The sequence below is a fragment of the Ambystoma mexicanum genome, chromosome 9 (genome assembly GCF_040938575.1).
Source record: "Ambystoma mexicanum isolate Mex_15411 chromosome 9, UKY_AmexF1_1, whole genome shotgun sequence".
NCBI classification, from domain to species: domain Eukaryota; kingdom Metazoa; phylum Chordata; class Amphibia; order Caudata; family Ambystomatidae; genus Ambystoma; species Ambystoma mexicanum.
This window is the reverse complement of record NC_090931.1, coordinates 150250761-150278440: the sequence shown is the minus strand read 5'-3', so window position 1 is coordinate 150278440 and position 27680 is coordinate 150250761. Positions and strand designations below refer to the sequence as shown.

Genomic DNA, 27680 nt, shown 5'->3' with positions numbered 1-27680 from the left:
TAGACCGGGGATAGCCTGTCTGAAAAGCCAAGGAGAATGCAGATACCAAATCTTCACTGATTAAATAGATTGCTAAAGTGAATACTGAAGATAGCAATTTGTGTAACATGTTTAAGAGGTTGAAGGAGTTAAAAGTTGATCTGGAACTGGTTTTGAGTATTAAGAGACTGGAACTGATTATGAGTTGGCAAGCTGGACAAGCTAATGTCTTGGGGAAGGGAAACCCAGGACCTTGTGAACTGTGTTGTTGCCATGGGGAAGGGAACCCTGACGCCATCCAGGAACTGTATTGCCTTCTTGGGGAAGGGAACCCCGAACCTTTGTAGAACTGTGTTGTCACCTTGGGCAAGGGAACCCTGAGACCATCCTGAAACTGTGTTGTCTTCTTGGGGAAGGGAACCCCGAGCCTTTGTGGAACTGTTGTTTGGACTTGGGGAAGGGGAGCTGGAAAGTAAGCCAAGAGCTGGAAGAAGCTCAGAACTTTATTTGGAACATTACTTCTTTTGTTGTTTACATCCCTAGCCAGTGTTTAGCTCTAGTTGTGTGGGCAAGTATAGGTTTTGGGCACAGACAGACTTTTAAGTTGAACTTACTGACTCAGACTATCCTTAGTTTATTGAGGTAAGGAAATCCGACCTTAGCATAGGGCAATTTAGGCCTTACACCATACTGATATTTAAGTTAATAAATACATTTTGTTTGAACTTTAAATCTGTTGTATTTGTCTTGTTTACTGATGCCTTCACAGTGCTAATGCAAATGAAAAGATGCATTTTTACCTTGAAGTTTCTGTTCAGATCATGCAGTAATAATATTAGAGCTCCTTTTTCCAGCAGTGCTCTGCGGGTACCGCTGGTCCATACATTCGTGGAGTGCTGTGATTGGAAGTAGGCAGCAAGCACATATGTTTCCATTGATATTTCCTACTTTATGTTTGGAGTGTTTTTACTTTCTATACTTTTTTTGTTGGGAGCATCTGCTTTTTTAGTGCATTCATGGCTTTTCTGAAAGGATTTTCCACTAGACATACAGGCCAAGAATATGATCCAGAGTCAAATACCTCTCCAAGATGTTTTTCAATCAGGGACATGTTACAATCTCTACAGAACCCAGTAAAATTAAAAGGTATTGATAAATCCTGGGTTGATGAAACATTATCCGTATGTGATAATCACTTCTCTGAACTAAATGTTATAACAAGAGCTCGATATAACTGCTTGCCCCTAATGCGGTAATGGCAGTCTGTCCATACAAGCCTGCTGGAAATGACTGCTCTTTATGTCTACCCCGGGAAGAGGACTTATAGCACTTTCTGTTTTTTTGTCCAGTTCACATAAATACATGAGCAAGAACTTTGAAGTCCATTCTTAAAGCAATTGGCTTAGCAATAATGTCGTCCATCAATATTGTTCTTACCAGGGTCCAGTATTCCCTACAAATTCGGTTGTGTATATTGTCATATTTAAGCCAAGCACTGTGCATGAGGAATCATTTACATGTGTCCTAAAATGTGCTCTTTCTACACTAAAGTAATGTTTTGTTTTTTTAACTATTTAACTTTTTGTATAATGAGATGTAGGATTGTCCATTTGAGCCAATTCACACATTCCACCCTCACACCTAGTAGACAGCGCTGAAAGTTCACCTCCTGTTCTGAGCCACATCAGAAAGGGATTGTGGGTATGCAGATTAGCCTAAATGCAAGCCCTCTTAGCGAGCAGTGGTAACTTATACTTAGCTTAATAAACCCAAAATTACATTCTTGCAAGTAGGTCAAGATAACTACAAACCTAGTTTCACCCTTTTTATAGAAGAAAATTGAAGGACCAAATGTGCTCGCGCTTGCACTCTTCCAATGTATGTAATGAAAGAAAACTCATTTACTTTTGATTGGTTCCTCAGCAATTTTTTATTTCTTTGCTCACGGAATTGGTTTCATTCCTGTGGTTCAACGTGTTACAAACATGTTATATCAATTGTTAATTGAATTAGTTTCATTCATTGAATTGATTTAATTAGTTCAGTACAAATTTCTTTGCTCATGGAATTAGTTTAATTCCTGTGGTTTAGCTTTTTGCATTTAAGTTCTGTCCCAAAATATTTTATGGTTATTGTGTCCTTGTCGATGACTATTGATTCCCTTCCCGACACGTGTTTCCCCGTCTTGGCGTTGGTGGTTCTTCAGCGGATATTTTGGCTTGTTTTTGGATGTATTGCTCCTGCTGGAGCCAAAGAGCTACAAACTTGATGCCCTATTTCTTTTTGCTTTTGTCTCCTCAATAGTACTTGTTTGTATGTTTTAGTTGGTCATTATTTGCTCTAAGAGATCACAAGTGGATACACCAATAAGGGTTATATTGTATTTCTTTAACGCAAAGTATTACTTTCTCTATAGGATTAATACTTACTGAAACATTGTTGGCTGTCCTTGCCAGTTATGGCTTTTGGTTTTACGGGAGCTATTTTTCTTTGGCTTCTGATATATAGTTTTGTGTGTACACTTCAATGGTCCATTTGGCTGTATAGAGGTAGAAATACAATGTTTATGCTTGTATTTCAATTTTGTGCTCACTATGTCATTTGAATACATCTCATGTTATTTATAGCGGTACAACTACAGTCATTGCTTTAAATCCATATATTTAGATCTATGGCCTCATAATGTGGCACTGGATGAGTCTATGCGGACGACTCTACGAAGAATGATTGCGCAGTGTTATACTTGTTTGCTGGTCTATTATACTCAATAGATTGCTAGCACAATATCTCATTGTTACGTTGACTATATTACTTACATCCTAATTCTAGTCTTTATGTTATAGTGAGTGACCGCCTATGTCATTGCTATGCCGGTTAATACAGTTACTAGCGGGCTTGTGCTTATTTGCTTACCTCTCAGTGCGGAGTCCAAGGTTTGTGTCTGTTTAGGTCCGATTGCCGATGGCTATGTTATCCGAAAGCGCTGTTAATATTGAGCACATTGACGTCATGCGTTAACAACGCCGCCATCTTAGTTTGGGATGCATTCAACAGTTATATATACGCTGATTAGCCTGTGTTTACCTGACAAATATAGGGTGCGCTTAAGAAAATATTTTGGATGCTAAACAAAATGTTAATAGCCCTGTCTTGGTGATTCTATTACTTTTGTGTCACTGGTTATTTCTCCTCAAAAATAAAATGGGCAAAAATGAATTAAGGTTCGAATATGCATGGTTACACAAAGGCTATAATTATCTATGTATGGCTCATTTCACCCTATGTGATGGAACCCTTATTTCTAGATGGTACATGCTAATCTCTGTTTCTGGTTCAATTGTGCATTTTTTGATTGTCCCACAAAACAAGCTGTACTTTGGTCATCACATACAATATACATTTGTGAAAATGAATATATTCAGAATGCTTTATAGGAGATGGTACATCTCTTGGTCACTATTTAGACCAGTATAAGTAGCGTCCATGGTACAGATCCAAAATAACTCTATTTTGCGAAGTTGTGTTTCCATATTTCCAACTCTTGCTGGATTCAATATTTTTTCGATTCCATAGTACTTGATTTGTGCAATGTCTGATAGTTGGTGGATTTCCTGGAAGTGTGTTGCCCATGGCGATCTTGTATCTTTGTTAGTTATGGCTCTTATATGTTCTTCAATCCTGATTTTGAGTTTTCTGATCGTGCTTCCTATATATGTTTTATGGCATGCACATTCTATGCCATATACAACAAATTTACTGTTGCAATTGATATGATGTTTGATGGTGGTCTTGGTACCATTGGGTTTAATGATTTCTCTTTTTGCATTGATCATATGTGGACAGATCTGGCATTGGCCACACTTGACGTTGCCTTGTGTCGGTGGTTGAAGCCATAGTCTTGTTTCTTGGGACTCAGGCTGTTTTTATTTTTGATATTTGTTGACATTAAAGAAAGATGGACTTAGTATCTGTTTCAGATTTTTGCACTTCTGAAAGCCAATGCTCGGTTGGTTGGTATGCATATCTGTTTCTGCCCGTAGAATGTTCCAAGTTTTCTGTAAGATTTTTTTGATGGTACTGTTATTGGTACTGTATGTTTTGATTAATCTAATTTTGATTGATTGTGTGGTGGTTTGTGATTTGTTCTTGTTTTGAACGAGGTCGGATCTCGGTCTTGTGGTAGTTTTTTGTAATGTTTTGCTGAGATGGAGTGACCTGTATCCTCTGCGTTCCAATTTTTTGATTGCTGTGGCACTGTGCTTTCTAAATTCCTCTTCAGTTATGCAATTTCTTTTTGTCCATAATAGTTCCCCATAGAGTATATTCTGTATGATGTGCTGTGGATGAATACTTGAGGTGTGTAAGATGCTTATGACTGCTATAGGTTTGGTGTAGAGAGTAGTGTGAATGGTTTGATCTTGAATGTAAAGATAAAGGTCCAAGAAGTCTATGGCTTGTTGACTGCATTTGATAGTGAGTTTCAAATTGTAGTTGTTATTGTTCAAGTAGTTGAAGTACTCCATAAGTTGTTTCTGTGTGCCGTTCCATATGATAATAATGTCATTGATGAATCTGCCCCAAAAGACGATCCTGTTGTGTTCTGTGAAATCTGGATGTTGCCACGCGTGTTGGGTCTCAAAGTGTCCCATATATAGATTTGCTTAGCCAAGTGTGGATTTTGCGGCCATCGCCGTCCCTTGAATCTGTTTGAAAAGTTTGTCTCCAAAGCAGAAAATGTTATTGGTGAGTGTGAAGTTGAGCATTTCTAATATCATGAGATTCTGTTCCTGAAAAGATATTGAACGAGTTTTGAGGAAATGATTTGTGGTGGAAATTCCTTTTTCATGTATGTTGCTTGTATATGATGCTGTTACGTCCAATGTTACGAAACAGTGAGCCAAAATATCCCCTGAAGAATCACCAAAACTAAGACGGGGAAACACGTGTCGGGAAGGGCATCAATATTCATCAACAAGGACACAATAACCATAAAATATTTTGGGACAGAACTTAGATGCAAAAAGCTGAACAACAGGAATAGAAATAATTCCATGAGCAAATAAATTTGTACTGAACAAATTAAATCAATTCAATGAATGAAACTCATTCAATGAACAAATGAAATAACATGTTTGTAACAAGTTGAACCACAGGAATGAAACCAATTCTGTGAGCAAAGAAATTAAAAATTGCTGAGGAACCAATCAAGAGTAAATGAGTGTTCTTTCATTACATACATTGGAAAAGTGCAAGCGTGAGCATATTTGGTCCTTCAATTTTCTTCTACAATTTCAATGTCCTGTACAGTGTCAGGACAAGAACCAAAACTTGCAGCAAGCACAACCCTCTGCAAACAAGCAGGGAGAAGCGCCAAAGGCTGCTCGGGCTGTATTATCTCTTCAAGTCATTCACCCTTTTTATACATCATCAGTGCAGTGTGGTCTTAACAGCCTTAAAGTTGGATAATTGGGGCATGTATACAAAACACCAATATAGTTATTGTGGGTTTAAAAAGGCTTGAAAAAACCTGCATATTGATGGGATTAAATCTTCGATCTTTGTTGTTATGGATATGTTTCTTATATCTGCAATAAACTTGATTGATTGATTGATAAATACTGCCAAACAGTTTTTTCTTCTTGCAATCTCTTAAGTAGCCTATTTCTCTTGTCCAACAGGTGAACAACAATGGCGTAATTTCCTTTAACGTCCTGGTGAGCCAGTTCACACCGGAGTCATTTCCACTTTCAGACGGCAGGGCGTTCATCGCGCCATTCTGGGCGGACGTCCACAATGGAATCAGGGGCGAGATCTATTACCGTGAGACCAGCGACCCTGAGATCCTGAGGAACGCCTCCAAGGCTGTCAGGAAACACTTCCGGAACCTGCCCTCCTTCTCAGCCACCTGGGTGTTTGTGGTCACCTGGGACGAAGTAACTTTTTATGGCGGGAGCAGCACCACACCAGTAAGAACAAGTCCTGACTCTCTGGCGTTCCCTGGTGACGATCATGAAATATTTTGTGTTCTCACACTGCAAAATATTTTCCAAATTCTCTGCGTACTACACTAATTTGTAAAGCAGCATTTTTAATTTTACACTTCACAGCCATTTACCCCTCGAAAATCTAGCTGTAAATTAAGCCACATGATATATTGTTTTGCAGATAGCAGTAACTCTTTCTTAATGCTTTCTGAGTTATGCATTTGTGGTCCCGAACTTCTTTCCAAACGACACACTTTCTGAGCACACTCACAAATTCACCGAAACGCCGCTGTATCAAAATGATACACTACATTCAGTTCATAACTTGCATGTTTGCAAATTGTGACTTTTTGAATGCAAGGTGGGCCAGAATTATCAATCTGCTCCAATCCATTGGTCAATAAAAAGTCGCACTTCGCTTTGTGACTCGGGCCTTCTCCATTTTGTAAATAGCTATTAACTTGCGTTGGAACAAGTTGCTGCCTTTTCTAGGCGTAAGAAACGCTCTTACAAAACCTTCGCGAATCAGTCCCACAATTTACAACCGGTGTGAGTTAAAATAATGTTGCATTTTGATTTCTGAGAATGCAGTGTCCAGTTGTAATTTCCTATGAAAGCTGGGTGTGGCGTGGGCATGGCAGACTTTATGTGTGCAAGCCCTTTTCTTTGCAAATAAACCGCGTTTATTTTGTAAGCTTTCATGGCAAAATATGCCACGTTTCACAAGGCACTGCCTACATCTGTGAGGCAGGCAGACATTTTGCAGGCACAGGAATTCTGACGTGTATGGTGTAAGTTAATTACATTTCCCAATCTGCATAAAGAAGTACGTCAGTAACATGTCACTTTCATTGGAACAGGAAAGATGGATGAATGTTAACTTTAGAGAACTTTGGCCAACAGGAATTTAAACAAATGTGGGTAAGGGGAAAGAGGCACATTGTGCTCTTGTGAATTTGACTTTGCAGTTACCTGCTGCTCGTTTCTGCCTGGTGCAGAACAAGAAAAAAGAACAGAAACATATTTAGTTAGCTGTGACAAAAAATGATGGGGTGTTCACTGTTGACTTTTTTTAAGTGTGTTAAAGTTCTGCTGATTGTTTGATGGCTGATTTTGGGAGTGATGGTCCATACAGCCTTTGACCCTGACTGACCTCTAGCCCACAAGTGATTTAAGAGTGCAAAGTGCATAATGATATGATATACCAAAATATTATATCACAGAAACAGCTATACAGCTGCCTGTTAACTCTAGGCCTGAAATCATAAAAATGTGAGTGCCTGCAAATGAACCTCCAGCTTCCCTATTTCCAAACCTAGTCAAGTGGTCAAAATGACTCATCACTAGCCACGTTGCACTTGCCAAACGCATTTCTAACTAGTTTCGTGCCTAGTGCAGCGGTCCCACGGTGGTATGAGATGCCCTTCAAATTACTAAATTAAAAACTAAATTAAAGGTCTACAGCATTTCCAAGTAACGTCTGATGGTGCAATGGACGAGGCTAAATGCGGACACCCGAATACACAACTTTAACTTAAGCTTAATTGACAACATAACCATCCCTAAGTCAGTCATGACTGATGATGGTGATCATTGTACAGTCTTTCTTGGATCACCTAAAAAAGTCTAAATTTGAAAGGTCACACTGAAGATAACAGTCATCTTACTATATATACTCAATTGTCAGCCATTTTGTCATGTAGGAGACTTTATACCAGATTGGAGGTTTGCCGCTGTGCAGCGTATATTTTGCTAAAGATGGGCCGCGCGCCACAGATTTAGTTATTCCGATAAGCCTGTTTACCAGTCTGCTTGGCCTCAATTCTATCCGCTTCACGCCATCTCTAGTTGTTAATCGAATTCACGCTCCAATCGGTTTCTGGGCTTTCAGGCTCAGGTCAGGCAGGGTTCTGACTTAGTACAATGCGCTCATTATGCGCCTTCTCTTGGAATGTGCGTGCTCCGGCGAGGAAGGGGCACCTGGGATTGCACAGTTCACGTGTACTACATTAGCCCTTGCATTGCTAGAGTTACCCGCCGGCGGTAAGACACAGAACACAGAGATGCGGAAACCTGAGCAGGAAATTGCGGGACATTTAATAGAGATCTTTCTTTTCTCCTTATAGGTCAATACCTTCCAGGCGCTCCTGATCTCAGATGGAATTGTATCCTTTGCCATGTTCAACTATGCTGAAATCAGTTGGACCACAGGCACGGCGAGTGGGGGCGACCCCCTAACTGGTCTTGGGGGTGTGATGGCACAGGTAAGCCCCGAAAGAAGGCCTAGGGTTTATAACATTTGAAAATCTCATTTGAGTTCACATGGCAGAGCGAGGCGGCTCAGTTGGTCATTTCACCCTTTGCAAACACCTGGTCAAATTCAGTCTGGACGCTCTTTAACTTTCATCTTTACGAGGACAATAAAAGGAACGCTTCTAAGCCCTATTGTGGAGGTGTGATGGGCAGATACCGTGTACTTCATGAGAATGCCTAGTGTCATGATTGGCGCTGATGTCATTTAGTGGACTCCAATAATTAAGTTGTGCCAATGGGAGGATAGCTCAGGGGCAACGTGCTCGCCTTGGAAGCAAACCTACACCGAGCACCGCTGGTCCGATCCCCGGTCCGCGCGTAGAAACCTCTGGGTATTAAGCAAGTTATAAATAACCTATCATATCAATGCAATTAAAGATAGACTCTCCCTCTTCATCCACTTCCATTCTTACAGAGGTGCACTTATGTCTACAAAACGTCCTTGCGAACAAAGCCGATATCCCCTTGCACTGATCACAGTCCTTGGGGAAAGTGTCTGCCTAAGCCACTATCTCGGTTTCGCCCCATGCCTGCTCCTCTTTCTCTCTTGCCTCTGCTCGCGTTCCATTTAATGCCCAAACACAATCGGAACGCCTCACTTACCATCTTTAAAGCAAAAACTTCCAAGATTGAATGATCTGAAATCACTCTTCTGTACACCACACACTGCAACTCCCACAGCAGCTCCGACAAGTTCAATTATTTTGACTGCCCCAACATAGCCCTCACCCCTACCTCTCCCAAGAACTCCTCCCATCTAAAGTACCCCCAAAACTGCACTGCCCTCCACCTACCTCACCCTGCACTACTTCTGTCACCCCACCAAACTCCACACACTATCCTTCACTCCTCAGCCGTAGCTTGTTCCACTGAATACTCAACACAATTCCCTTTTCAATTCAAACACTACTCCCTCTCAGCTTTCTACTGCCCCCTTGATGCTGCCTATGACTAGCGTATAACACTTCTAACACTACACCCTCTCAGCTTTCTACTGCCCGTGACTAGCGTATAACACTTCTAACACTACACCCTCTCGGCTTTCTACTGCCCGTGACTAGCGTATAACACTTCTAACACTACACCCTCTCGGCTTTCTACTGCCCGTGACTAGCGTATAATACTTCTAACACTACACCCTCTCGGCTTTCTACTGCCCGTGACTAGCGTATAACACTTCTAACACTACACCCTCCCGGCTTTCTACTGCCCGTGACTAGCGTATAACACTTCTAACACTACTCCCTCTCAGCTTTCTACTGCCCCCTTGATGCTGCCTATGACTAGCGAATACCACTTCTAACACTGCACCCTCTCAGCTTTCTACTGCCAGTGACTAGCGTATAACACTTCTAACACTACACCCTCTCAGCTTTCTGCTGCCTCCTTTATGCCAGCTATGACTAGCGTATAACAATTCTAATTGAACATAACACTTTTCAGATTCAGCGCTCTCTTGCATGACCCCTCCTCCTCCCACCCGCCCCATCACTACTGGAGAAGGCCCAGGCCATGTTAACAAGGGGGCGGGGGTCCTGGGAGTCCCTCTGCCAGACATTTTCCCGGTTATGAGAGCCTTACCCAGATTCTTTAGCTCACTATCTTTCACAGAGGAGAAATATCCAAAACATACCAGTCTTTGTTCTGCCCTGGGGCAGTCCAGTACCGAAATGTTAGGCAATTTTCCTCTGAACAAGAGTACCAAGAGCAACCCCAGACATGTGTTTCGGTCTGGTTGGACCTCATCAGTAGGGTAGATATGTGCCTCTCCAAGAATAGTGAGCAAGGGGTCCACGTCTGGATTCCCCTAGTACCTTAGGGTGACCTTAAGTTACTTAAATTATGCAAATTAACATGGGGGGTCCTGGGAGTCCCTCTGCCAGACATGTGCCACTTCTGCTGTCACCAGAGGTGGACCAAAATCGCTCCCGTAGAACAACAGAAGAGGCTGGAGGAATGGCCAGACAATCATTTATGTGCAACCCGGGTGGGAAATTCACATGGGAAGCCCACAACTTCTTTGATGTTGCATAATTTGCCCATTCAGAAAAATGAGTGGCAGGCGCAGTGGTTGATAATTTTGGCCTATAAGGAGGCCAGCAGGTTCCACCACTTCCACACCCTTCACTACATGCCTTTCATTGGTAAGGATTCTATTCACACCCCTCACCACATGCCGTTTACTGGCTATGATTCTATTCTTAGACCTACCACTTCCACACCCTTCAATAGATGGCTTGCATGGGCTAGTATTCCATTCCTAGACCTTTCACCCACACCATTCACTACATGCCTTTCACTGGCTAGGTTTCTATTCTTAGACCTACCACTTCCACGCCCTTCACTAGATGCCTTACATGGGCTAATATTCCATTCCTAGACCGGCCTACTTGCAGATGCTTCACTATATGAATTTCATTGGTTAGGATTCTATTCACACCCTTCACTACCTGCCTTTCATTGGCTAGGATTATATTCACACCGTTCGCTACATGCCTTTCACTGGCTAGCAGTTTATTCTCAGACCTACCACGTCCACACCCTTCACAAGATGCCTTTCATTGGTAAGGATTCTATTCACACCCTTCACTGCATGCCTTTAATTGGCTACGATTTCTATTCTTAGGCCTACCACTTCCACACCCTTCACTAGATGCCTTACATGTGCTAGTACTCCATTCTTAGACCTGCCCACTTCCACACCCTTCACTAGGTGCCTTTCATTGGCTAGGATTCTATTCACAACCTTCACTACATGCCTTTCACAGGCTAGGATTCTATTTGCAGACCTACCACTTCCACACCCTTCAGTACATGCCTTTCATTGGTTAGGATTCTATTCACACCCTTCACTAACTGCCTTTCATTGGCTAGGGTTCTATTCACACCCTTCACTACCTGCCTTTCATTGGCTAGGATTCTATTCACAACCTTCACTACATGCCTTTCACAGGCTAGGATTCTATTCTCAGACCTACCACTTCCACACCCTTCACTACATGCCTTTCATTGGTTAGGATTCTATCCACACCCTTCACCACATGCCTTTCACTGGCTAGGATTCTATTCTTAGACCTACCACTTCCACACCCTTCACTAGATGCCTTACATGTACCAGTATTCCATTCCTAGACCTGCCACTTCCACACCCTTTAGTAATTGCCTTTCACTGGCTAGGATTCTATTCTTAGATCTACCACTTACACTCGCTCACTAGATGCCTTACTTGGGCTAATATTACATTCCTAGACTGGCCTATTTGCAGACGCTTCACTACATGCCTTTCATTGGTTAGGATTCTATTCACACCCTTCACTACATGCCTTCCATTGGCTAGGATTCCATTCACACACTTTACTACATGCCTTTCATTGTCTCGGATTCTATTCTCAGACCTACCACTTCCACACCCTTCAGTACATGCCTTTCATTGGTTCGGATTCTATTCATACCCTTCACTACATGCCTTTCACAGGCTAAGATTCTATTCTCAGACCTACCACTTCCAAACCCTTCAGTACATGCCTTTCATTGGTTAGGATTCTATTCACATCCTTCACTACCTGCCTTTCAATGGCTAGGATTTAATTCACACCCTTCACTACATGCCTTTTATTGGTTAGGATTCTATTCACACCCTTCACTACATGCCTTTCACTGGCTAGGATTCTATTCTCAGGCCTACCATTTCCACTCCCTTCACTACCTGCTTTTCATTGGATAGGATTATATTCACACCTTTCACTACATGCCTTTCACTTGCTGTGATTCTATTCTTTGATCTGCCACTTCCATACCCTTCACTTACATGTGCTTTTATTCCATTCCTAGACCTGCCGCTTCCACACCCTTCACTAGATGCCTTACATGTGCTAGTATTCCATTCCTAGACCTGCCACTTCCACACCCTTCACTAGATGCCTTGTGTGTGCTAGTATTCCATTCCTAGACCTGCCACTTCCACACCCTTCCCTAGATGCCTTGTGTGTGCTAGTATTCCATTCCTAAACCTGCCACTTCCACACCCTTCACTAGATGCCTTACATGTGCTAGTATTCCATTCCTAGACCTGCCACTTCCACACCCTTCACTAGATGCCTTACGTGTGCTAGTATTCCATTCCTAGACCTGCCACTTCCACACCCTTCACTAGATGCCTTACGTGTGCTAGTATTCCATTCCTAGACCTGCCGCTTCCACACTCTTCACTAGACGCCTTACATATGCTAGTATTCCATTCCTTGACCTGCCACTTCCACACCCTTCCCTAGATGCCCTGTGTGTGCCAGTGTTCCATTCCTAAACCTGCCACTTCCACACCCTTCACTAGATGCCTTACATGTGCTAGTATTCCATGCCTAGACCTGCACTTCCACACCCTTCACTAGATGCCTTACATGTGCAAGTATTCCATGCCTAGACCTGCCACTTCCACCCCGTTCCCTAGATGCCTTACGTGTGCTAGTATTCCATTCCTAGACCTGCCACTTTCACAGCCTTCACTAGATGCCTTCCGTGTGCTAGTATTCCATTCCTAGACCGCCACTTCCACACCCTTCACTAGATGCCTTACGTGTGCTAGTATTCCATTCCTAGACCTGCCACTTCCACACCCTTCACTAGATGCCTTACGTGTGCTAGTATTCCATTCCTAGACCTGCACTTCCACACCCTTCACTAGATGCCTTACGTGTGCTAGTATTCCATTCCTAGACCTGCACTTTCACACCCTTCACTAGATGCCTTACGTGTGCTAGTATTCGATTCCTAAACCACTTCCACACCCTTCACTAGATGCCTTACATGTGCTAGTATTCCATGCCTAGACCTGCACTTCCACACCCTTCACTAGATGCCTTACGTGTGCTAGTATTCCGATCCTAGACCGGCACTTCCACACCCTTCACTAGATGCTTTACGTGTGCTAGTATTCCGATCCTAGACCTGCCACTTCCACACCCTTCCCTAGATGCCTTGTGTGTGCTAGTATACCATTCATAGACCTGCCACTTCCACACCCTTCACTAGATGCCTTACATGTGCTAGTATTCCATGCCTAGACCTGCACTGCCACACCCTTCACTAGATGCCTTACATGTGCTAGTATTCCATGCCTAGACCTGCACTTCCACACCCTTCACTAGATGCCTTACGTGTGCTAGTATTCCATTCCTAGACCTGCACTTCCACACCCTTCACTAGATGCCTTACGTGTGCTAGTATTCCATTCCTAGACCTGCACTTTCACACCCTTCACTAGATGCCTTACGTGTGCTAGTATTCCGATCCTAGACCGGCACTTCCACACCCTTCACTAGATGCCTTACGTGTGCTAGTATTCCGATCCTAGACCTGCCACTTCCACACCCTTCCCTAGATGCCTTGTGTGTACTAGTATTCCATTCCTAAACCTGCCACTTCCACACCATTCACTAGATGCCTTACATGTACTAGTATTCCATTCCTAGACCTGCCACTTCCACACCCTTCAGTAGATGCCTTACATGTGCTAGTATTCCATTCCTAAACCTGCCACTTCCACACCCTTCACTAGATGCCTTACTTGTGCTAGTATTCCATTCCTAGACCTGCCACTTCCACACCCTTCCCTAGATGCCTTGTGTGTGCTAGTATTCCATTCAGAGACCTGCCACTTCCACACCCTTCCCTAGATGCCTTACGTGTGCTAGTATTCCATTCCTAGACCTGCCACTTCCACACCCTTCCCTAGATGCCTTACGTGTGCTAGTATTCCATTCTTAGACCTGCCACTTCCACAGCCTTCACTAGATGCCTTCCGTGTGCTAGTATTCCATTCCTAGACCGCCACTTCCACAGCCTTCACTAGATGCCTTCCGTGTGCTAGTATTCCATTCCTAGACCGCCACTTCCACACCCGTCACTAGATGCCTTACGTGTGCTAGTATTCCATTCCTAGACCTGCCACTTCCACACCCGTTACTAGATGCCTTACGTGTGCTAGTATTCCATTCCTAGACCTGCCACTTCCACACCCTTCACTAGATCCCTTACGTGTGCTAGTATTCCATTCCTAAACCTGCCACTTCCACACCATTCACTAGATGCCTTACATGTGCTAGTATTCCATTCTTAGACCTGCCACTTCCACACCCTTCAGTAGATGCCTTACATGCGCTAGTATTCCATTCCTAGACCTGCACTTCCACACCCTTCACTAGATGCCTTACGTGTGCTAGTATTCCATTCCTAGACCTGCACTTCCACACCCTTCACTAGATGCCTTACGTGTGCTAGTATTCCATTCCTAGACCTGCACTTTCGCACCCTTCACTAGATGCCTTACGTGTGCTAGTATTCCGATCCTAGACCTGCCACTTCCACACCCTTCCCTAGATGCCTTGTGTGTGCTAGTATTCCATTCCTAGACCTGCCACTTCCACACCCTTCACTAGATGTCTTACATGTGCTAGTGTTCCATTCCTAAACCTGCACTTCCACACCCTTCACTAGATGCCTTGCGTTTGCAAGTATTCCATTCCTAGACCTGCCACTTCCACACCCTTCCCTAGATGCCTTGTGTGTGCTAGTGTTCCATTCCTAGATCTGCCACTTCCACACCCTTTACCAGATGCCTTACGTGTGCTAGTGTTCCATTCCTATACCTGCCACTTCCACACCCTTCACTAGATGCCTTACATGTGCTAATATTCCATTCCTAGACCTGCACTTCCACACCCTTCACTGGATGCCTTACGTGTGCTAGTATTCCAATCCTAGATCTGCCACTTCCACACCCTTCACTAGATGCCTTACATGTGCTAGTATTCCATTCCTAGACCTGCCACTTCCACACCCTTCCCTAGATGCCTTGTGTGTGCTAGTATTCCATTCCTAAACCTGCCGCTTCCACACCCTTCACTAGATGCCTTACATGTGCTAGTATTCCATTCCTAGACCTGCCACTTCCACACCCTTCACTAGATGCCTTACGTGTGCTAGTATTCCATTCCTAGACCTGCCGCTTCCACACTCTTCACTAGATGCCTTACATGTGCTAGTATTCCATTCCTAGACCTGCCACTTCCACACCCTTCACTAGATGCCTTACATGTGCTAATATTCCATTCCTAGACCTGCACTTCCACACCCTTCACTGGATGCCTTACGTGTGCTAGTATTCCAATCCTAGATCTGCCACTTCCACAACCTTCACTAGATGCCTTACATGTGCTAGTATTCCATTCCTAGACCTGCCACTTCCACACCCTTCCCTAGATGCCTTGTGTGTGCTAGTATTCCATTCCTAAACCTGCCACTTCCACACCCTTCACTAGATGCCTTACATGTGCTAGTATTCCATTCCTAGACCTGCCACTTCCACACCCTTCACTAGACGCCTTACATATGCTAGTATTCCATTCCTTGACCTGCCACTTCCACACCCTTCCCTAGATGCCCTGTGTGTGCCAGTTTTCCATTCCTAAACCTGCCACTTCCACACCCTTCACTAGATGCCTTACATGTGCTAGTATTCCATGCCTAGACCTGCACTTCCACACCCTTCACTAGATGCCTTACATGTGCAAGTATTCCATGCCTAGACCTGCCACTTCCACACCGTTCCCTAGATGCCTTACGTGTGCTAGTATTCCATTCCTAGACCTGCCGCTTTCACAGCCTTCACTAGATGCCTTCCGTGTGCTAGTATTCCATTCCTAGACCGCCACTTCCACACCCTTCACTAGATGCCTTACGTGTGCTAGTATTCCATTCCTAGACCTGCCACTTCCACACCCTTCACTAGATGCCTTACGTGTGCTAGTATTCCATTCCTAGACCTGCACTTCCACACCCTTCACTAGATGCCTTACGTGTGCTAGTATTCCATTCCTAGACCTGCACTTTCACACCCTTCACTAGATGCCTTACGTGTGCTAGTATTCGATTCCTAAACCACTTCCACACCCTTCACTAGATGCCTTACATGTGCTAGTATTCCATTCCTAGACCTGCCACTTCCACACCCTTCACTAGACGCCTTACATATGCTAGTATTCCATTCCTTGACCTGCCACTTCCACACCCTTCCCTAGATGCCCTGTGTGTGCCAGTGTTCCATTCCTAAACCTGCCACTTCCACACCCTTCACTAGATGCCTTACATGTGCTAGTATTCCATGCCTAGACCTGCACTTCCACACCCTTCACCAGATGCCTTACATGTGCAAGTATTCCATGCCTAGACCTGCCACTTCCACACCGTTCCCTAGATGCCTTACGTGTGCTAGTATTCCATTCCTAGACCTGCCACTTTCACAGCCTTCACTAGATGCCTTCCGTGTGCTAGTATTCCATTCCTAGACCGCCACTTCCACACCCTTCACTAGATGCCTTACGTGTGCTAGTATTCCATTCCTAGACCTGCCACTTCCACACCCTTCACTAGATGCCTTACGTGTGCTAGTATTCCATTCCTAGACCTGCACTTCCACACCCTTCACTAGATGCCTTACGTGTGCTAGTATTCCATTCCTAGACCTGCACTTTCACACCCTTCACTAGATGCCTTACGTGTGCTAGTACTCCGATCCTAGACCTGCACTTCCACACCCTTCACTAGATGCCTTACGTGTGCTAGTATTCCGATCCTAGACCTGCCACTTCCACACCCTTCAGTAGATGCCTTAAATGTGCTAGTATTCCATTCCTAGACCTGCACTTCCACACCCTTCACCAGATACCTTACGTGTGCTAGTGTTCCATTCCTAAACCTGCCACTTCCACACCCTTCCCTAGATGCCTTGTGTGTGCTAGTATTCCATTCATAGACCTGCCACTTCCACACCCTTCACTAGATGCCTTACATGTGCTAGTATTCCATGCCTAGACCTGCACTTCCACACCCTTCAATAGATGCCTTACGTGTGCTAGTATTGCATTCCTAGACCTGCCACTTCCACACCCTTCCCTAGATGCCTTGTGTGTGCTAGTATTCCATTCATAGACCTGCCACTTCCACACCCTTCACTAGATGCCTTACATGTGCTAGTATTCCATGCCTAGACCTGCACTTCCACACCCTTCACTAGATGCCTTACGTGTGCTAGTATTCCATTCCTAGACCTGCACTTCCACACCCTTCACTAGATGCCTTACGTGTGCTAGTATTCCATTCCTAGACCTGCACTTTCACACCCTTCACTAGATGCCTTACGTGTGCTAGTATTCCGATCCTAGACCGGCACTTCCACACCCTTCACTAGATGCCTTACGTGTGCTAGTATTCCGATCCTAGACCTGCCACTTCCACACCCTTCCCTCGATGCCTTGTGTGTACTAGTATTCCATTCCTAAACCTGCCACTTCCACACCATTCACTAGATGCCTTACATGTGCTAGTATTCCATTCCTAGACCTGCCACTTCCACACCCTTCAGTAGATGCGTTACATGTGCTAGTATTCCATTCCTAGACCTGCACTTCCACACCCTTCACTAGATGCATGACGTGTGCTAGTGTTCCATTCCTAAACCTGCCACTTCCACACCCTTCACTAGATGCCTTACTTGTGCTAGTATTCCATTCCTAGACCTGCCGCTTCCACACCCTTCCCTAGATGCCTTGTGTGTGCTAGTATTCCATTCATAGACCTGCCACTTCCACACCCTTCCCAGATGCCTTACGTGTGCTAGTATTCCATTCCTAGACCTGCCACTTCCACACCCTTCCCTAGATGCCTTACGTGTGCTAGTATTCCATTCCTAGACCTGCCACTTCCACAGCCTTCACTAGATGCCTTCCGTGTGCTAGTATTCCATTCCTAGACCGCCACTTCCACAGCCTTCACTAGATGCCTTCCGTGTGCTAGTATTCCATTCCTAGACCGCCACTTCCACACCCATCACTAGATGCCTTACGTGTGCTAGTATTCCATTCCTAGACCTGCCACTTCCACACCCGTCACTAGATGCCTTACGTGTGCTAGTATTCCATTCCTAGACCTGCCACTTCCACACCCTTCACTAGATCCCTTACGTGTGCTAGTATTCCATTCCTAAACCTGCAATTCCACACTCTTCACTAGATGCCTTACATGTGCTAGTATTCCATTCCTAGACCTGCACTTCCACACCCTTCACTAGATGCCTTACGTGTGCTAGTATTCCATTCCTAGACCTGCACTTTCACACCCTTCACTAGATGCCTTACGTGTGCTAGTATTCCGATCCTAGACCTGGCACTTCCACACCCTTCCCTAGATGCCTTGTGTGTGCTAGTATTCCATTCCTAGACCTGCCACTTCCACACCCTTCACTAGATGTCTTACATGTGCTAGTGTTCCATTCCTAAACCTGCACAACCACACCCTTCACTAGATGCCTTGCGTTTGCAAGTATTCCATTCCTAGACCTGCCACTTCCACACCCTTCCCTAGATGCCTTGTGTGTGCTAGTGTTCCATTCCTAGATCTGCCACTTCCACACCCTTTACCAGATGCCTTACGTGTGCTAGTGTTCCATTCCTAGACCTGCCACTTCCACACCCTTCACTAGATGCCTTACGTGTGCTAGTGTTCCATTCCTAGACCTGCCACTTCCACACCCTTTACTAGATGCCTTACGTGTGCTAGTATTCCATTCCTAGATCTGCCACTTCCACACCCTTCACTAGATGCCTTGTGTGTGCTAGTATTCCATTCCTAGACTTGCACTTCCACACCCTTCACTAGATGTCTTACATGTGCTAGTGTTCCATTCCTAAACCTGCCGCTTCCACACCCTTCACTAGATGCCTTATGTGTGGTAGCATTCCATTCCTAGACCTGCCACTTCCACACCCTTCACTGGATGCCTTATGTGTGCTAGTATTCCATTCCTAGACCTGCCACTTCCACACCCTTCACTAGATTCCTTACATGTGCTAGTATTCCATTCCTAGACCTGCACTTCCCCACCCTTCACTAGATGCCTTACCTGTGCTAGTATTCCATTCCTAGACCTTACACTTCCACACCCTTCACTAGATGCCTTACATGTGCTAGTATTCCATTCCTATACCTGCCATTTCCACACCCTTCCCTAGATGCCCTGTGTGTGCTAGTGTTCCATTCCTAAACCTGCCGCTTCCACACCCTTCACTAGATGCCTTACATGTGCTAGCATTCCATTCCTAGACCTGCCACTTCCATACCCTTCCCTAGATGCCTTGTGTGTGCTAGTATTCCATTCCTAGATCTGCCACTTCCACACCCTTCACTAGATGCCTTACATGTGCTAGTATTCCATTCCAAGACCTGCCACTTCCACACCCTTCACTAGATGCCTTACTTGTGCTAGTATTCCATTCCTAGACCTACCACTTCCACACCCTTCACTAGATGCCTTACATGTGCTAGTATTCCATTCCTAGACCTGCACTTCCACACACTTCAGTAGATGCTTTACATGTGCTAGTATTCCATTCCTAGACCTGCACTTCCACACCCTTCACTAGATGCCTTACATGTGCTAGTGTTCCATTCCTAGACCTGCACTTCCACACCCTTCACTAGATGCCTTACGTGTGCTAGTATTCCATTCCTAGACCTGCACTTCCACACCCTTCACTAGATGCCTTACGTGTGCTAGTGTTCCATTCCTAGACCTGCCGCTTCCACACCCTTCCCTAGATGCCTTACGTGTACTAATGTTCCATTCCTAGACCTGCCACTTCCACACCCTTCACTAGATGCCTTACGTGTGCTCGTGTTTCATTCCTAGACCTGCCGCTTCCACACCCTTCACTAGATGCCTTACGTGTGCTAGTGTTCCATTCCTAGATCTGCCACTTCCACACCCTTCACTAGATGCCTTGCGTGTGCTAGTGTTCTATTCCTAGACCTGCCACTTCCACACCCTTCCCTAGATGCCCTGTGTGTGCTAGTATTCCATTCCTAAACCTGCCACTTCCACACCCTTCACTAGATGCCTTATGTGTGCTAGTGTTCCATTCCTAGATCTGCCACTTCCACACCCTTCACTAGATGCCTTACCTGTGCTAGTATTCCATTCCTAGACCTGCGACTTCCACACCCTTCCCTGGATGCCTTGTGTGTGCTAGTATTCCGTTCCTAAACCTGCCACTTCCACACCCTTCACTAGATGCCTTACGTGTGCTAGTGTTCCATTCCTAGATCTGCCACTTCCACACCCTTCACTAGATGCCTTACGAGTGCTAATGTTCCATTCCTAAACTTGCCACTTCCACACCCTTCACTAGATGCCTTACGTGTGCTAGTATTCCATTCCTAGACCTGCCACTTCCACACCCTTCACTAGATGCTTTGTGTGTACTAATATTCTATTCCTAGACCTGCCACTTCCACACCCTTCACTAGATGCCTTACGTGTGCTAATGTTCCATTCCTAGACCTGCCACTTCCACACCCTTTACCAGATGCCTTACGTGTGCTAGTGTTCCATTCCTAGACCTGCCACTTCCACACCCTTCACTAGATGCCTTACGTGTGCTAGTATTCCATTCCTAGACCTGCCATGTCCACACCCTTCACTAGATGCCTTACGTGTGCTAGTGTTCCATTCCTAAACCTGCCACTTCCACACCCTTCACTAGATGCCTTACGTGTGCTAGTATTCCATTCCTAGACCTGCCACTTCCACACCCTTCCCTAGATGCCTTGTGTGTGCTAGTATTCCATTCATAGACCTGCCACTTCCACACCCTTCACTAGATGCCTTACATGTGCTAGTATTCCATGCCTAGACCTGACACTTCCACACCCTTCCCTAGATGCCTTACGTGTGCTAGTATTCCATTCCTAGACCTGCCGCTTCCACAGCCTTCACTAGATGCCTTCCGTGTGCTAGTATTCCATTCCTAGACCGCCACTTCCACACCCTTCACTAGATGCCTTACGTGTGCTAGTATTCCATTCCTAGACCTGCCACTTCCACACCCTTCACTAGATGCCTTACGTGTGCTAATATTCCATTCCTAGACCTGCACTTCCACACCCTTCACTAGATGCCTTACGTGTGCTAGTATTCCATTCCTAGACCTGCCCTTCCACACCCTTCACTAGATGCCTTACGTGTGCTAGTATTCCATTCCTAGACCTGCACTTTCACACCCTTCACTAGATGCCTTACGTGTGCTAGTATTCGATTCCTAAACCACTTCCACACCCTTCACTAGATGCCTTACATGTGCTAGTATTCCATTCCTAGACCTGCCACTTCCACACCCTTCACTAGACGCCTTACGTGTGCTAGTATTCCATTCCTAGACCTGCACTTTCACACCCTTCACTAGATGCCTTACGTGTGCTAGTATTCCATTCCTAGACCTGCACTTTCACACCCTTCACTAGATGCCTTACGTGTGCTAGTATTCCGATCCTAGACCTGGCACTTCCACACCCTTCCCTAGATGCCTTGTGTGTGCTAGTATTCCATTCCTAGACCTGCCACTTCCACACCCTTCACTAGATGTCTTACATGTGCTAGTGTTCCATTCCTAAACCTGCACAACCACACCCTTCACTAGATGCCTTACGTGTGCTAGTATTCCATTCCTAGACCTGCCACTTCCACACCCTTCACTAGATCCCTTACGTGTGCTAGTATTCCATTCCTAAACCTGCCACTTCCACACCATTCACTAGATGCCTTACATGCGCTAGTATTCCATTCCTAAACCTGCACTTCCACACTCTTCACTAGATGCCTTACATGTGCTAGTATTCCATTCCTAGACCTGCACTTCCACACCCTTCACTAGATGCCTTACGTGTGCTAGTATTCCATTCCTAGACCTGCACTTTCACACCCTTCACTAGATGCCTTACGTGTGCTAGTATTCCGATCCTAGACCTGGCACTTCCACACCCTTCCCTAGATGCCTTGTGTGTGCTAGTATTCCATTCCTAGGCCTGCCACTTCCACACCCTTTACTAGATGCCTTACGTGTGCTAGTATTCCATTCCTAGACTTGCACTTCCACACCCTTCACTAGATGTCTTACATGTGCTAGTGTTCCATTCCTAAACCTGCCGCTTCCACACCCTTCACTAGATGCCTTATGTGTGCTAGCATTCCATTCCTAGACCTGCCACTTCCACACCCTTCACTGGATGCCTTATGTGTGCTAGTATTCCATTCCTAGACCTGCCACTTCCACACCCTTCACTAGATTCCTTACATGTGCTAGTATTCCATTCCTAGACCTGCACTTCCCCACCCTTCACTAGATGCCTTACCTGTGCTAGTATTCCATTCCTAGACCTTACACTTCCACACCCTTCACTAGATGCCTTACATGTGCTAGTATTCCATTCCTATACCTGCCATTTCCACACCCTTCCCTAGATGCCCTGTGTGTGCTAGTGTTCCATTCCTAAACCTGCCACTTCCACACCCTTCACTAGATGCCTTACATGTGCTAGCATTCCATTCCTAGACCTGCCACTTCCATACCCTTCCCTAGATGCCTTGTGTGTGCTAGTATTCCATTCCTAGATCTGCCACTTCCACACCCTTCACTAGATGCCTTACATGTGCTAGTATTCCATTCCAAGACCTGCCACTTCCACACCCTTCACTAGATGCCTTGCGTTTGCAAGTATTCCATTCCTAGACCTGCCACTTCCACACCCTTCCCTAGATGCCTTGTGTGTGCTAGTGTTCCATTCCTAGATCTGCCACTTCCACACACTTTACCAGATGCCTTACGTGTGCTAGTATTCCATTCCTAGACCTGCCACTTCCACACCCTTTACTAGATCCCTTACGTGTGCTAGTATTCCATTCCTAGACCTGCCACTTCCACACCCTTCACTAGATGCCTTGCGTTTGCAAGTATTCCATTCCTAGACCTGCCACTTCCACACCCTTCACTAGATGCCTTGTGTGTGCTAGTGTTCCATTCCTAGATCTGCCACTTCCACACACTTTACCAGATGCCTTACGTGTGCTAGTATTCCATTCCTAGACCTGCCACTTCCACACCCTTTACCAGATGCCTTACGTGTGCTAGTATTCCATTCCTAGACCTGCCACTTCCACACCCTTCACTAGATGCCTTACATGTGCTAGTATTCCATTCCTAAACCTGCCACTTCCACACCATTCACTAGATGCCTTACATGTACTAGTATTCCATTCTTAGACCTGCCACTTCCACACCCTTCAGTAGATGCCTTACATGCGCTAGTATTCCATTCCTAGACCTGCACTTCCACACCCTTCACTAGATGCCTTACATGTGCTAGTATTCCATTCCTAGACCTGCACTTCCACACCCTTCACTAGATGCCTTACGTGTGCTAGTATTCCATTCCTAGACCTGCACTTTCACACCCTTCACTAGATGCCTTACGTGTGCTAGTATTCCGATCCTAGACCTGGCACTTCCACACCCTTCCCTAGATGCCTTGTGTGTGCTAGTATTCCATTCCTAGACCTGCCACTTCCACACCCTTCACTAGATGTCTTACATGTGCTAGTGTTCCATTCCTAAACCTGCACAACCACACCCTTCACTAGATGCCTTACGTGTGCTAGTATTCCATTCCTAGACCTGCCACTTCCACACCCTTCACTAGATCCCTTACGTGTGCTAGTATTCCATTCCTAAACCTGCCACTTCCACACCATTCACTAGATGCCTTACATGTACTAGTATTCCATTCTTAGACCTGCCACTTCCACACCCTTCAGTAGATGCCTTACATGCGCTAGTATTCCATTCCTAAACCTGCACTTCCACACTCTTCACTAGATGCCTTACATGTGCTAGTATTCCATTCCTAGACCTGCACTTCCACACCCTTCACTAGATGCCTTACGTGTGCTAGTATTCCATTCCTAGACCTGCACTTTCACACCCTTCACTAGATGCCTTACGTGTGCTAGTATTCCGATCCTAGACCTGGCACTTCCACACCCTTCCCTAGATGCCTTGTGTGTGCTAGTATTCCATTCCTAGGCCTGCCACTTCCACACCCTTTACTAGATGCCTTACGTGTGCTAGTATTCCATTCCTAGATCTGCCACTTCCACACCCTTCACTAGATGCCTTGTGTGTGCTAGTATTCCATTCCTAGACTTGCACTTCCACACCCTTCACTAGATGTCTTACATGTGCTAGTGTTCCATTCCTAAACCTGCCGCTTCCACACCCTTCACTAGATGCCTTATGTGTGCTAGCATTCCATTCCTAGACCTGCCACTTCCACACCCTTCACTGGATGCCTTATGTGTGCTAGTATTCCATTCCTAGACCTGCCACTTCCACACCCTTCACTAGATTCCTTACATGTGCTAGTATTCCATTCCTAGACCTGCACTTCCCCACCCTTCACTAGATGCCTTACCTGTGCTAGTATTCCATTCCTAGACCTTACACTTCCACACCCTTCACTAGATGCCTTACATGTGCTAGTATTCCATTCCTATACCTGCCATTTCCACACCCTTCCCTAGATGCCCTGTGTGTGCTAGTGTTCCATTCCTAAACCTGCCACTTCCACACCCTTCACTAGATGCCTTACATGTGCTAGCATTCCATTCCTAGACCTGCCACTTCCATACCCTTCCCTAGATGCCTTGTGTGTGCTAGTATTCCATTCCTAGATCTGCCACTTCCACACCCTTCACTAGATGCCTTACATGTGCTAGTATTCCATTCCAAGACCTGCCACTTCCACACCCTTCACTAGATGCCTTGCGTTTGCAAGTATTCCATTCCTAGACCTGCCACTTCCACACCCTTCCCTAGATGCCTTGTGTGTGCTAGTGTTCCATTCCTAGATCTGCCACTTCCACACACTTTACCAGATGCCTTACGTGTGCTAGTGTTCCATTCCTAGACCTGCCACTTCCACACCCTTCACTAGATGCCTTACGTGTGCTAGTGTTCCATTCCTAGACCTGCCACTTCCACACCCTTTACTAGATGCCTTACGTGTGCTAGTATTCCATTCCTAGATCTGCCACTTCCACACCCTTCACTAGATGCCTTGTGTGTGCTAGTATTCCATTCCTAGACTTGCACTTCCACACCCTTCACTAGATGTCTTACATGTGCTAGTGTTCCATTCCTAAACCTGCCGCTTCCACACCCTTCACTAGATGCCTTATGTGTGCTAGCATTCCATTCCTAGACCTGCCACTTCCACACCCTTCACTGGATGCCTTATGTGTGCTAGTATTCCATTCCTAGACCTGCCACTTCCACACCCTTCACTAGATTCCTTACATGTGCTAGTATTCCATTCCTAGACCTGCACTTCCCCACCCTTCACTAGATGCCTTACCTGTGCTAGTATTCCATTCCTAGACCTTACACTTCCACACCCTTCACTAGATGCCTTACATGTGCTAGTATTCCATTCCTATACCTGCCATTTCCACACCCTTCCCTAGATGCCCTGTGTGTGCTAGTGTTCCATTCCTAAACCTGCCACTTCCACACCCTTCACTAGATGCCTTACATGTGCTAGCATTCCATTCCTAGACCTGCCACTTCCATACCCTTCCCTAGATGCCTTGTGTGTGCTAGTATTCCATTCCTAGATCTGCCACTTCCACACCCTTCACTAGATGCCTTACATGTGCTAGTATTCCATTCCAAGACCTGCCACTTCCACACCCTTCACTAGATGCCTTACTTGTGCTAGTATTCCATTCCTAGACCTACCACTTCCACACCCTTCACTAGATGCCTTACATGTGCTAGTATTCCATTCCTAGACCTGCACTTCCACACACTTCAGTAGATGCTTTACATGTGCTAGTATTCCATTCCTAGACCTGCACTTCCACACCCTTCACTAGATGCCTTACATGTGCTAGTATTCCATTCCTAGACCTGCACTTCCACACCCTTCACTAGATGCCTTACGTGTGCTAGTATTCCATTCCTAGACCTGCACTTCCACACCCTTCACTAGATGCCTTACGTGTGCTAGTGTTCCATTCCTAGACCTGCCGCTTCCACACCCTTCCCTAGATGCCTTACGTGTGCTAGTGTTCCATTCCTAGACCTGCCACTTCCACACCCTTCACTAGATGCCTTACGTGTGCTCGTGTTTCATTCCTAGACCTGCCGCTTCCACACCCTTCACTAGATGCCTTACGTGTGCTAGTGTTCCATTCCTAGATCTGCCACTTCCACACCCTTCACTAGATGCCTTGCGTGTGCTAGTGTTCTATTCCTAGACCTGCCACTTCCACACCCTTCCCTAGATGCCCTGTGTGTGCTAGTATTCCATTCCTAAACCTGCCACTTCCACACCCTTCACTAGATGCCTTACGTGTGCTAGTGTTCCATTCCTAGATCTGCCACTTCCACACCCTTCACTAGATGCCTTACCTGTGCTAGTATTCCATTCCTAGACCTGCGACTTCCACACCCTTCCCTAGATGCCTTGTGTGTGCTAGTATTCCGTTCCTAAACCTGCCACTTCCACACCCTTCACTAGATGCCTTACGTGTGCTAGTGTTCCATTCCTAGATCTGCCACTTCCACACCCTTCACTAGATGCCTTACGAGTGCTAATGTTCCATTCCTAAACTTGCCACTTCCACACCCTTCACTAGATGCCTTACGTGTGCTAGTATTCCATTCCTAGACCTGCCACTTCCACACCCTTCACTAGATGCTTTGTGTGTACTAATATTCTATTCCTAGACCTGCCACTTCCACACCCTTCACTAGATGCCTTACGTGTGCTAGTGTTCCATTCCTAGACCTGCCACTTCCACACCCTTTACCAGATGCCTTACGTGTGCTAGTGTTCCATTCCTAGACCTGCCACTTCCACACCCTTCACTAGATGCCTTACGTGTGCTAGTATTCCATTCCTAGACCTGCCATGTCCACACCCTTCACTAGATGCCTTACGTGTGCTAGTGTTCCATTCCTAAACCTGCCACTTCCACACCCTTCACTAGATGCCTTACGTGTGCTAGTATTCCATTCCTAGACCTGCCACTTCCACACCCTTCCCTAGATGCCTTGTGTGTGCTAGTATTCCATTCATAGACCTGCCACTTCCACACCCTTCACTAGATGCCTTAAATGTGCTAGTATTCCATGCCTAGACCTGCCACTTCCACACCCTTCCCTAGATGCCTTACGTGTGCTAGTATTCCATTCCTAGACCTGCCGCTTCCACAGCCTTCACTAGATGCCTTCTGTGTGCTAGTATTCCATTCCTAGACCGCCACTTCCACACCCTTCACTAGATGCCTTACGTGTGCTAGTATTCCATTCCTAGACCTGCACTTCCACACCCTTCACTAGATGCCTTACGTTTGCTAGTATTCTATTCCTAGACCTGCACTTTCACACCCTTCACTAGATGCCTTACGTGTGCTAGTATTCCGATCCTAGACCTGCACTTCCACACCCTTCACTAGAT

The 27680-nt window shown here is 45.6% G+C and overlaps 1 protein-coding gene across 1 annotated transcript in view; it reads left to right on the top strand.

Moving 5' to 3' along the window:
- TECTA (tectorin alpha) overlaps positions 1-27680 on the top strand; it is a 395812-nt gene that overhangs the window by 30541 nt on the left and 337591 nt on the right. The window contains exons 3-4 of the mRNA XM_069613900.1: positions 5658-5945; positions 8090-8227. Coding sequence (XP_069470001.1) covers positions 5658-5945; positions 8090-8227 — 426 coding nt within the window. The remainder of the gene's footprint in view (positions 1-5657; positions 5946-8089; positions 8228-27680) is intronic.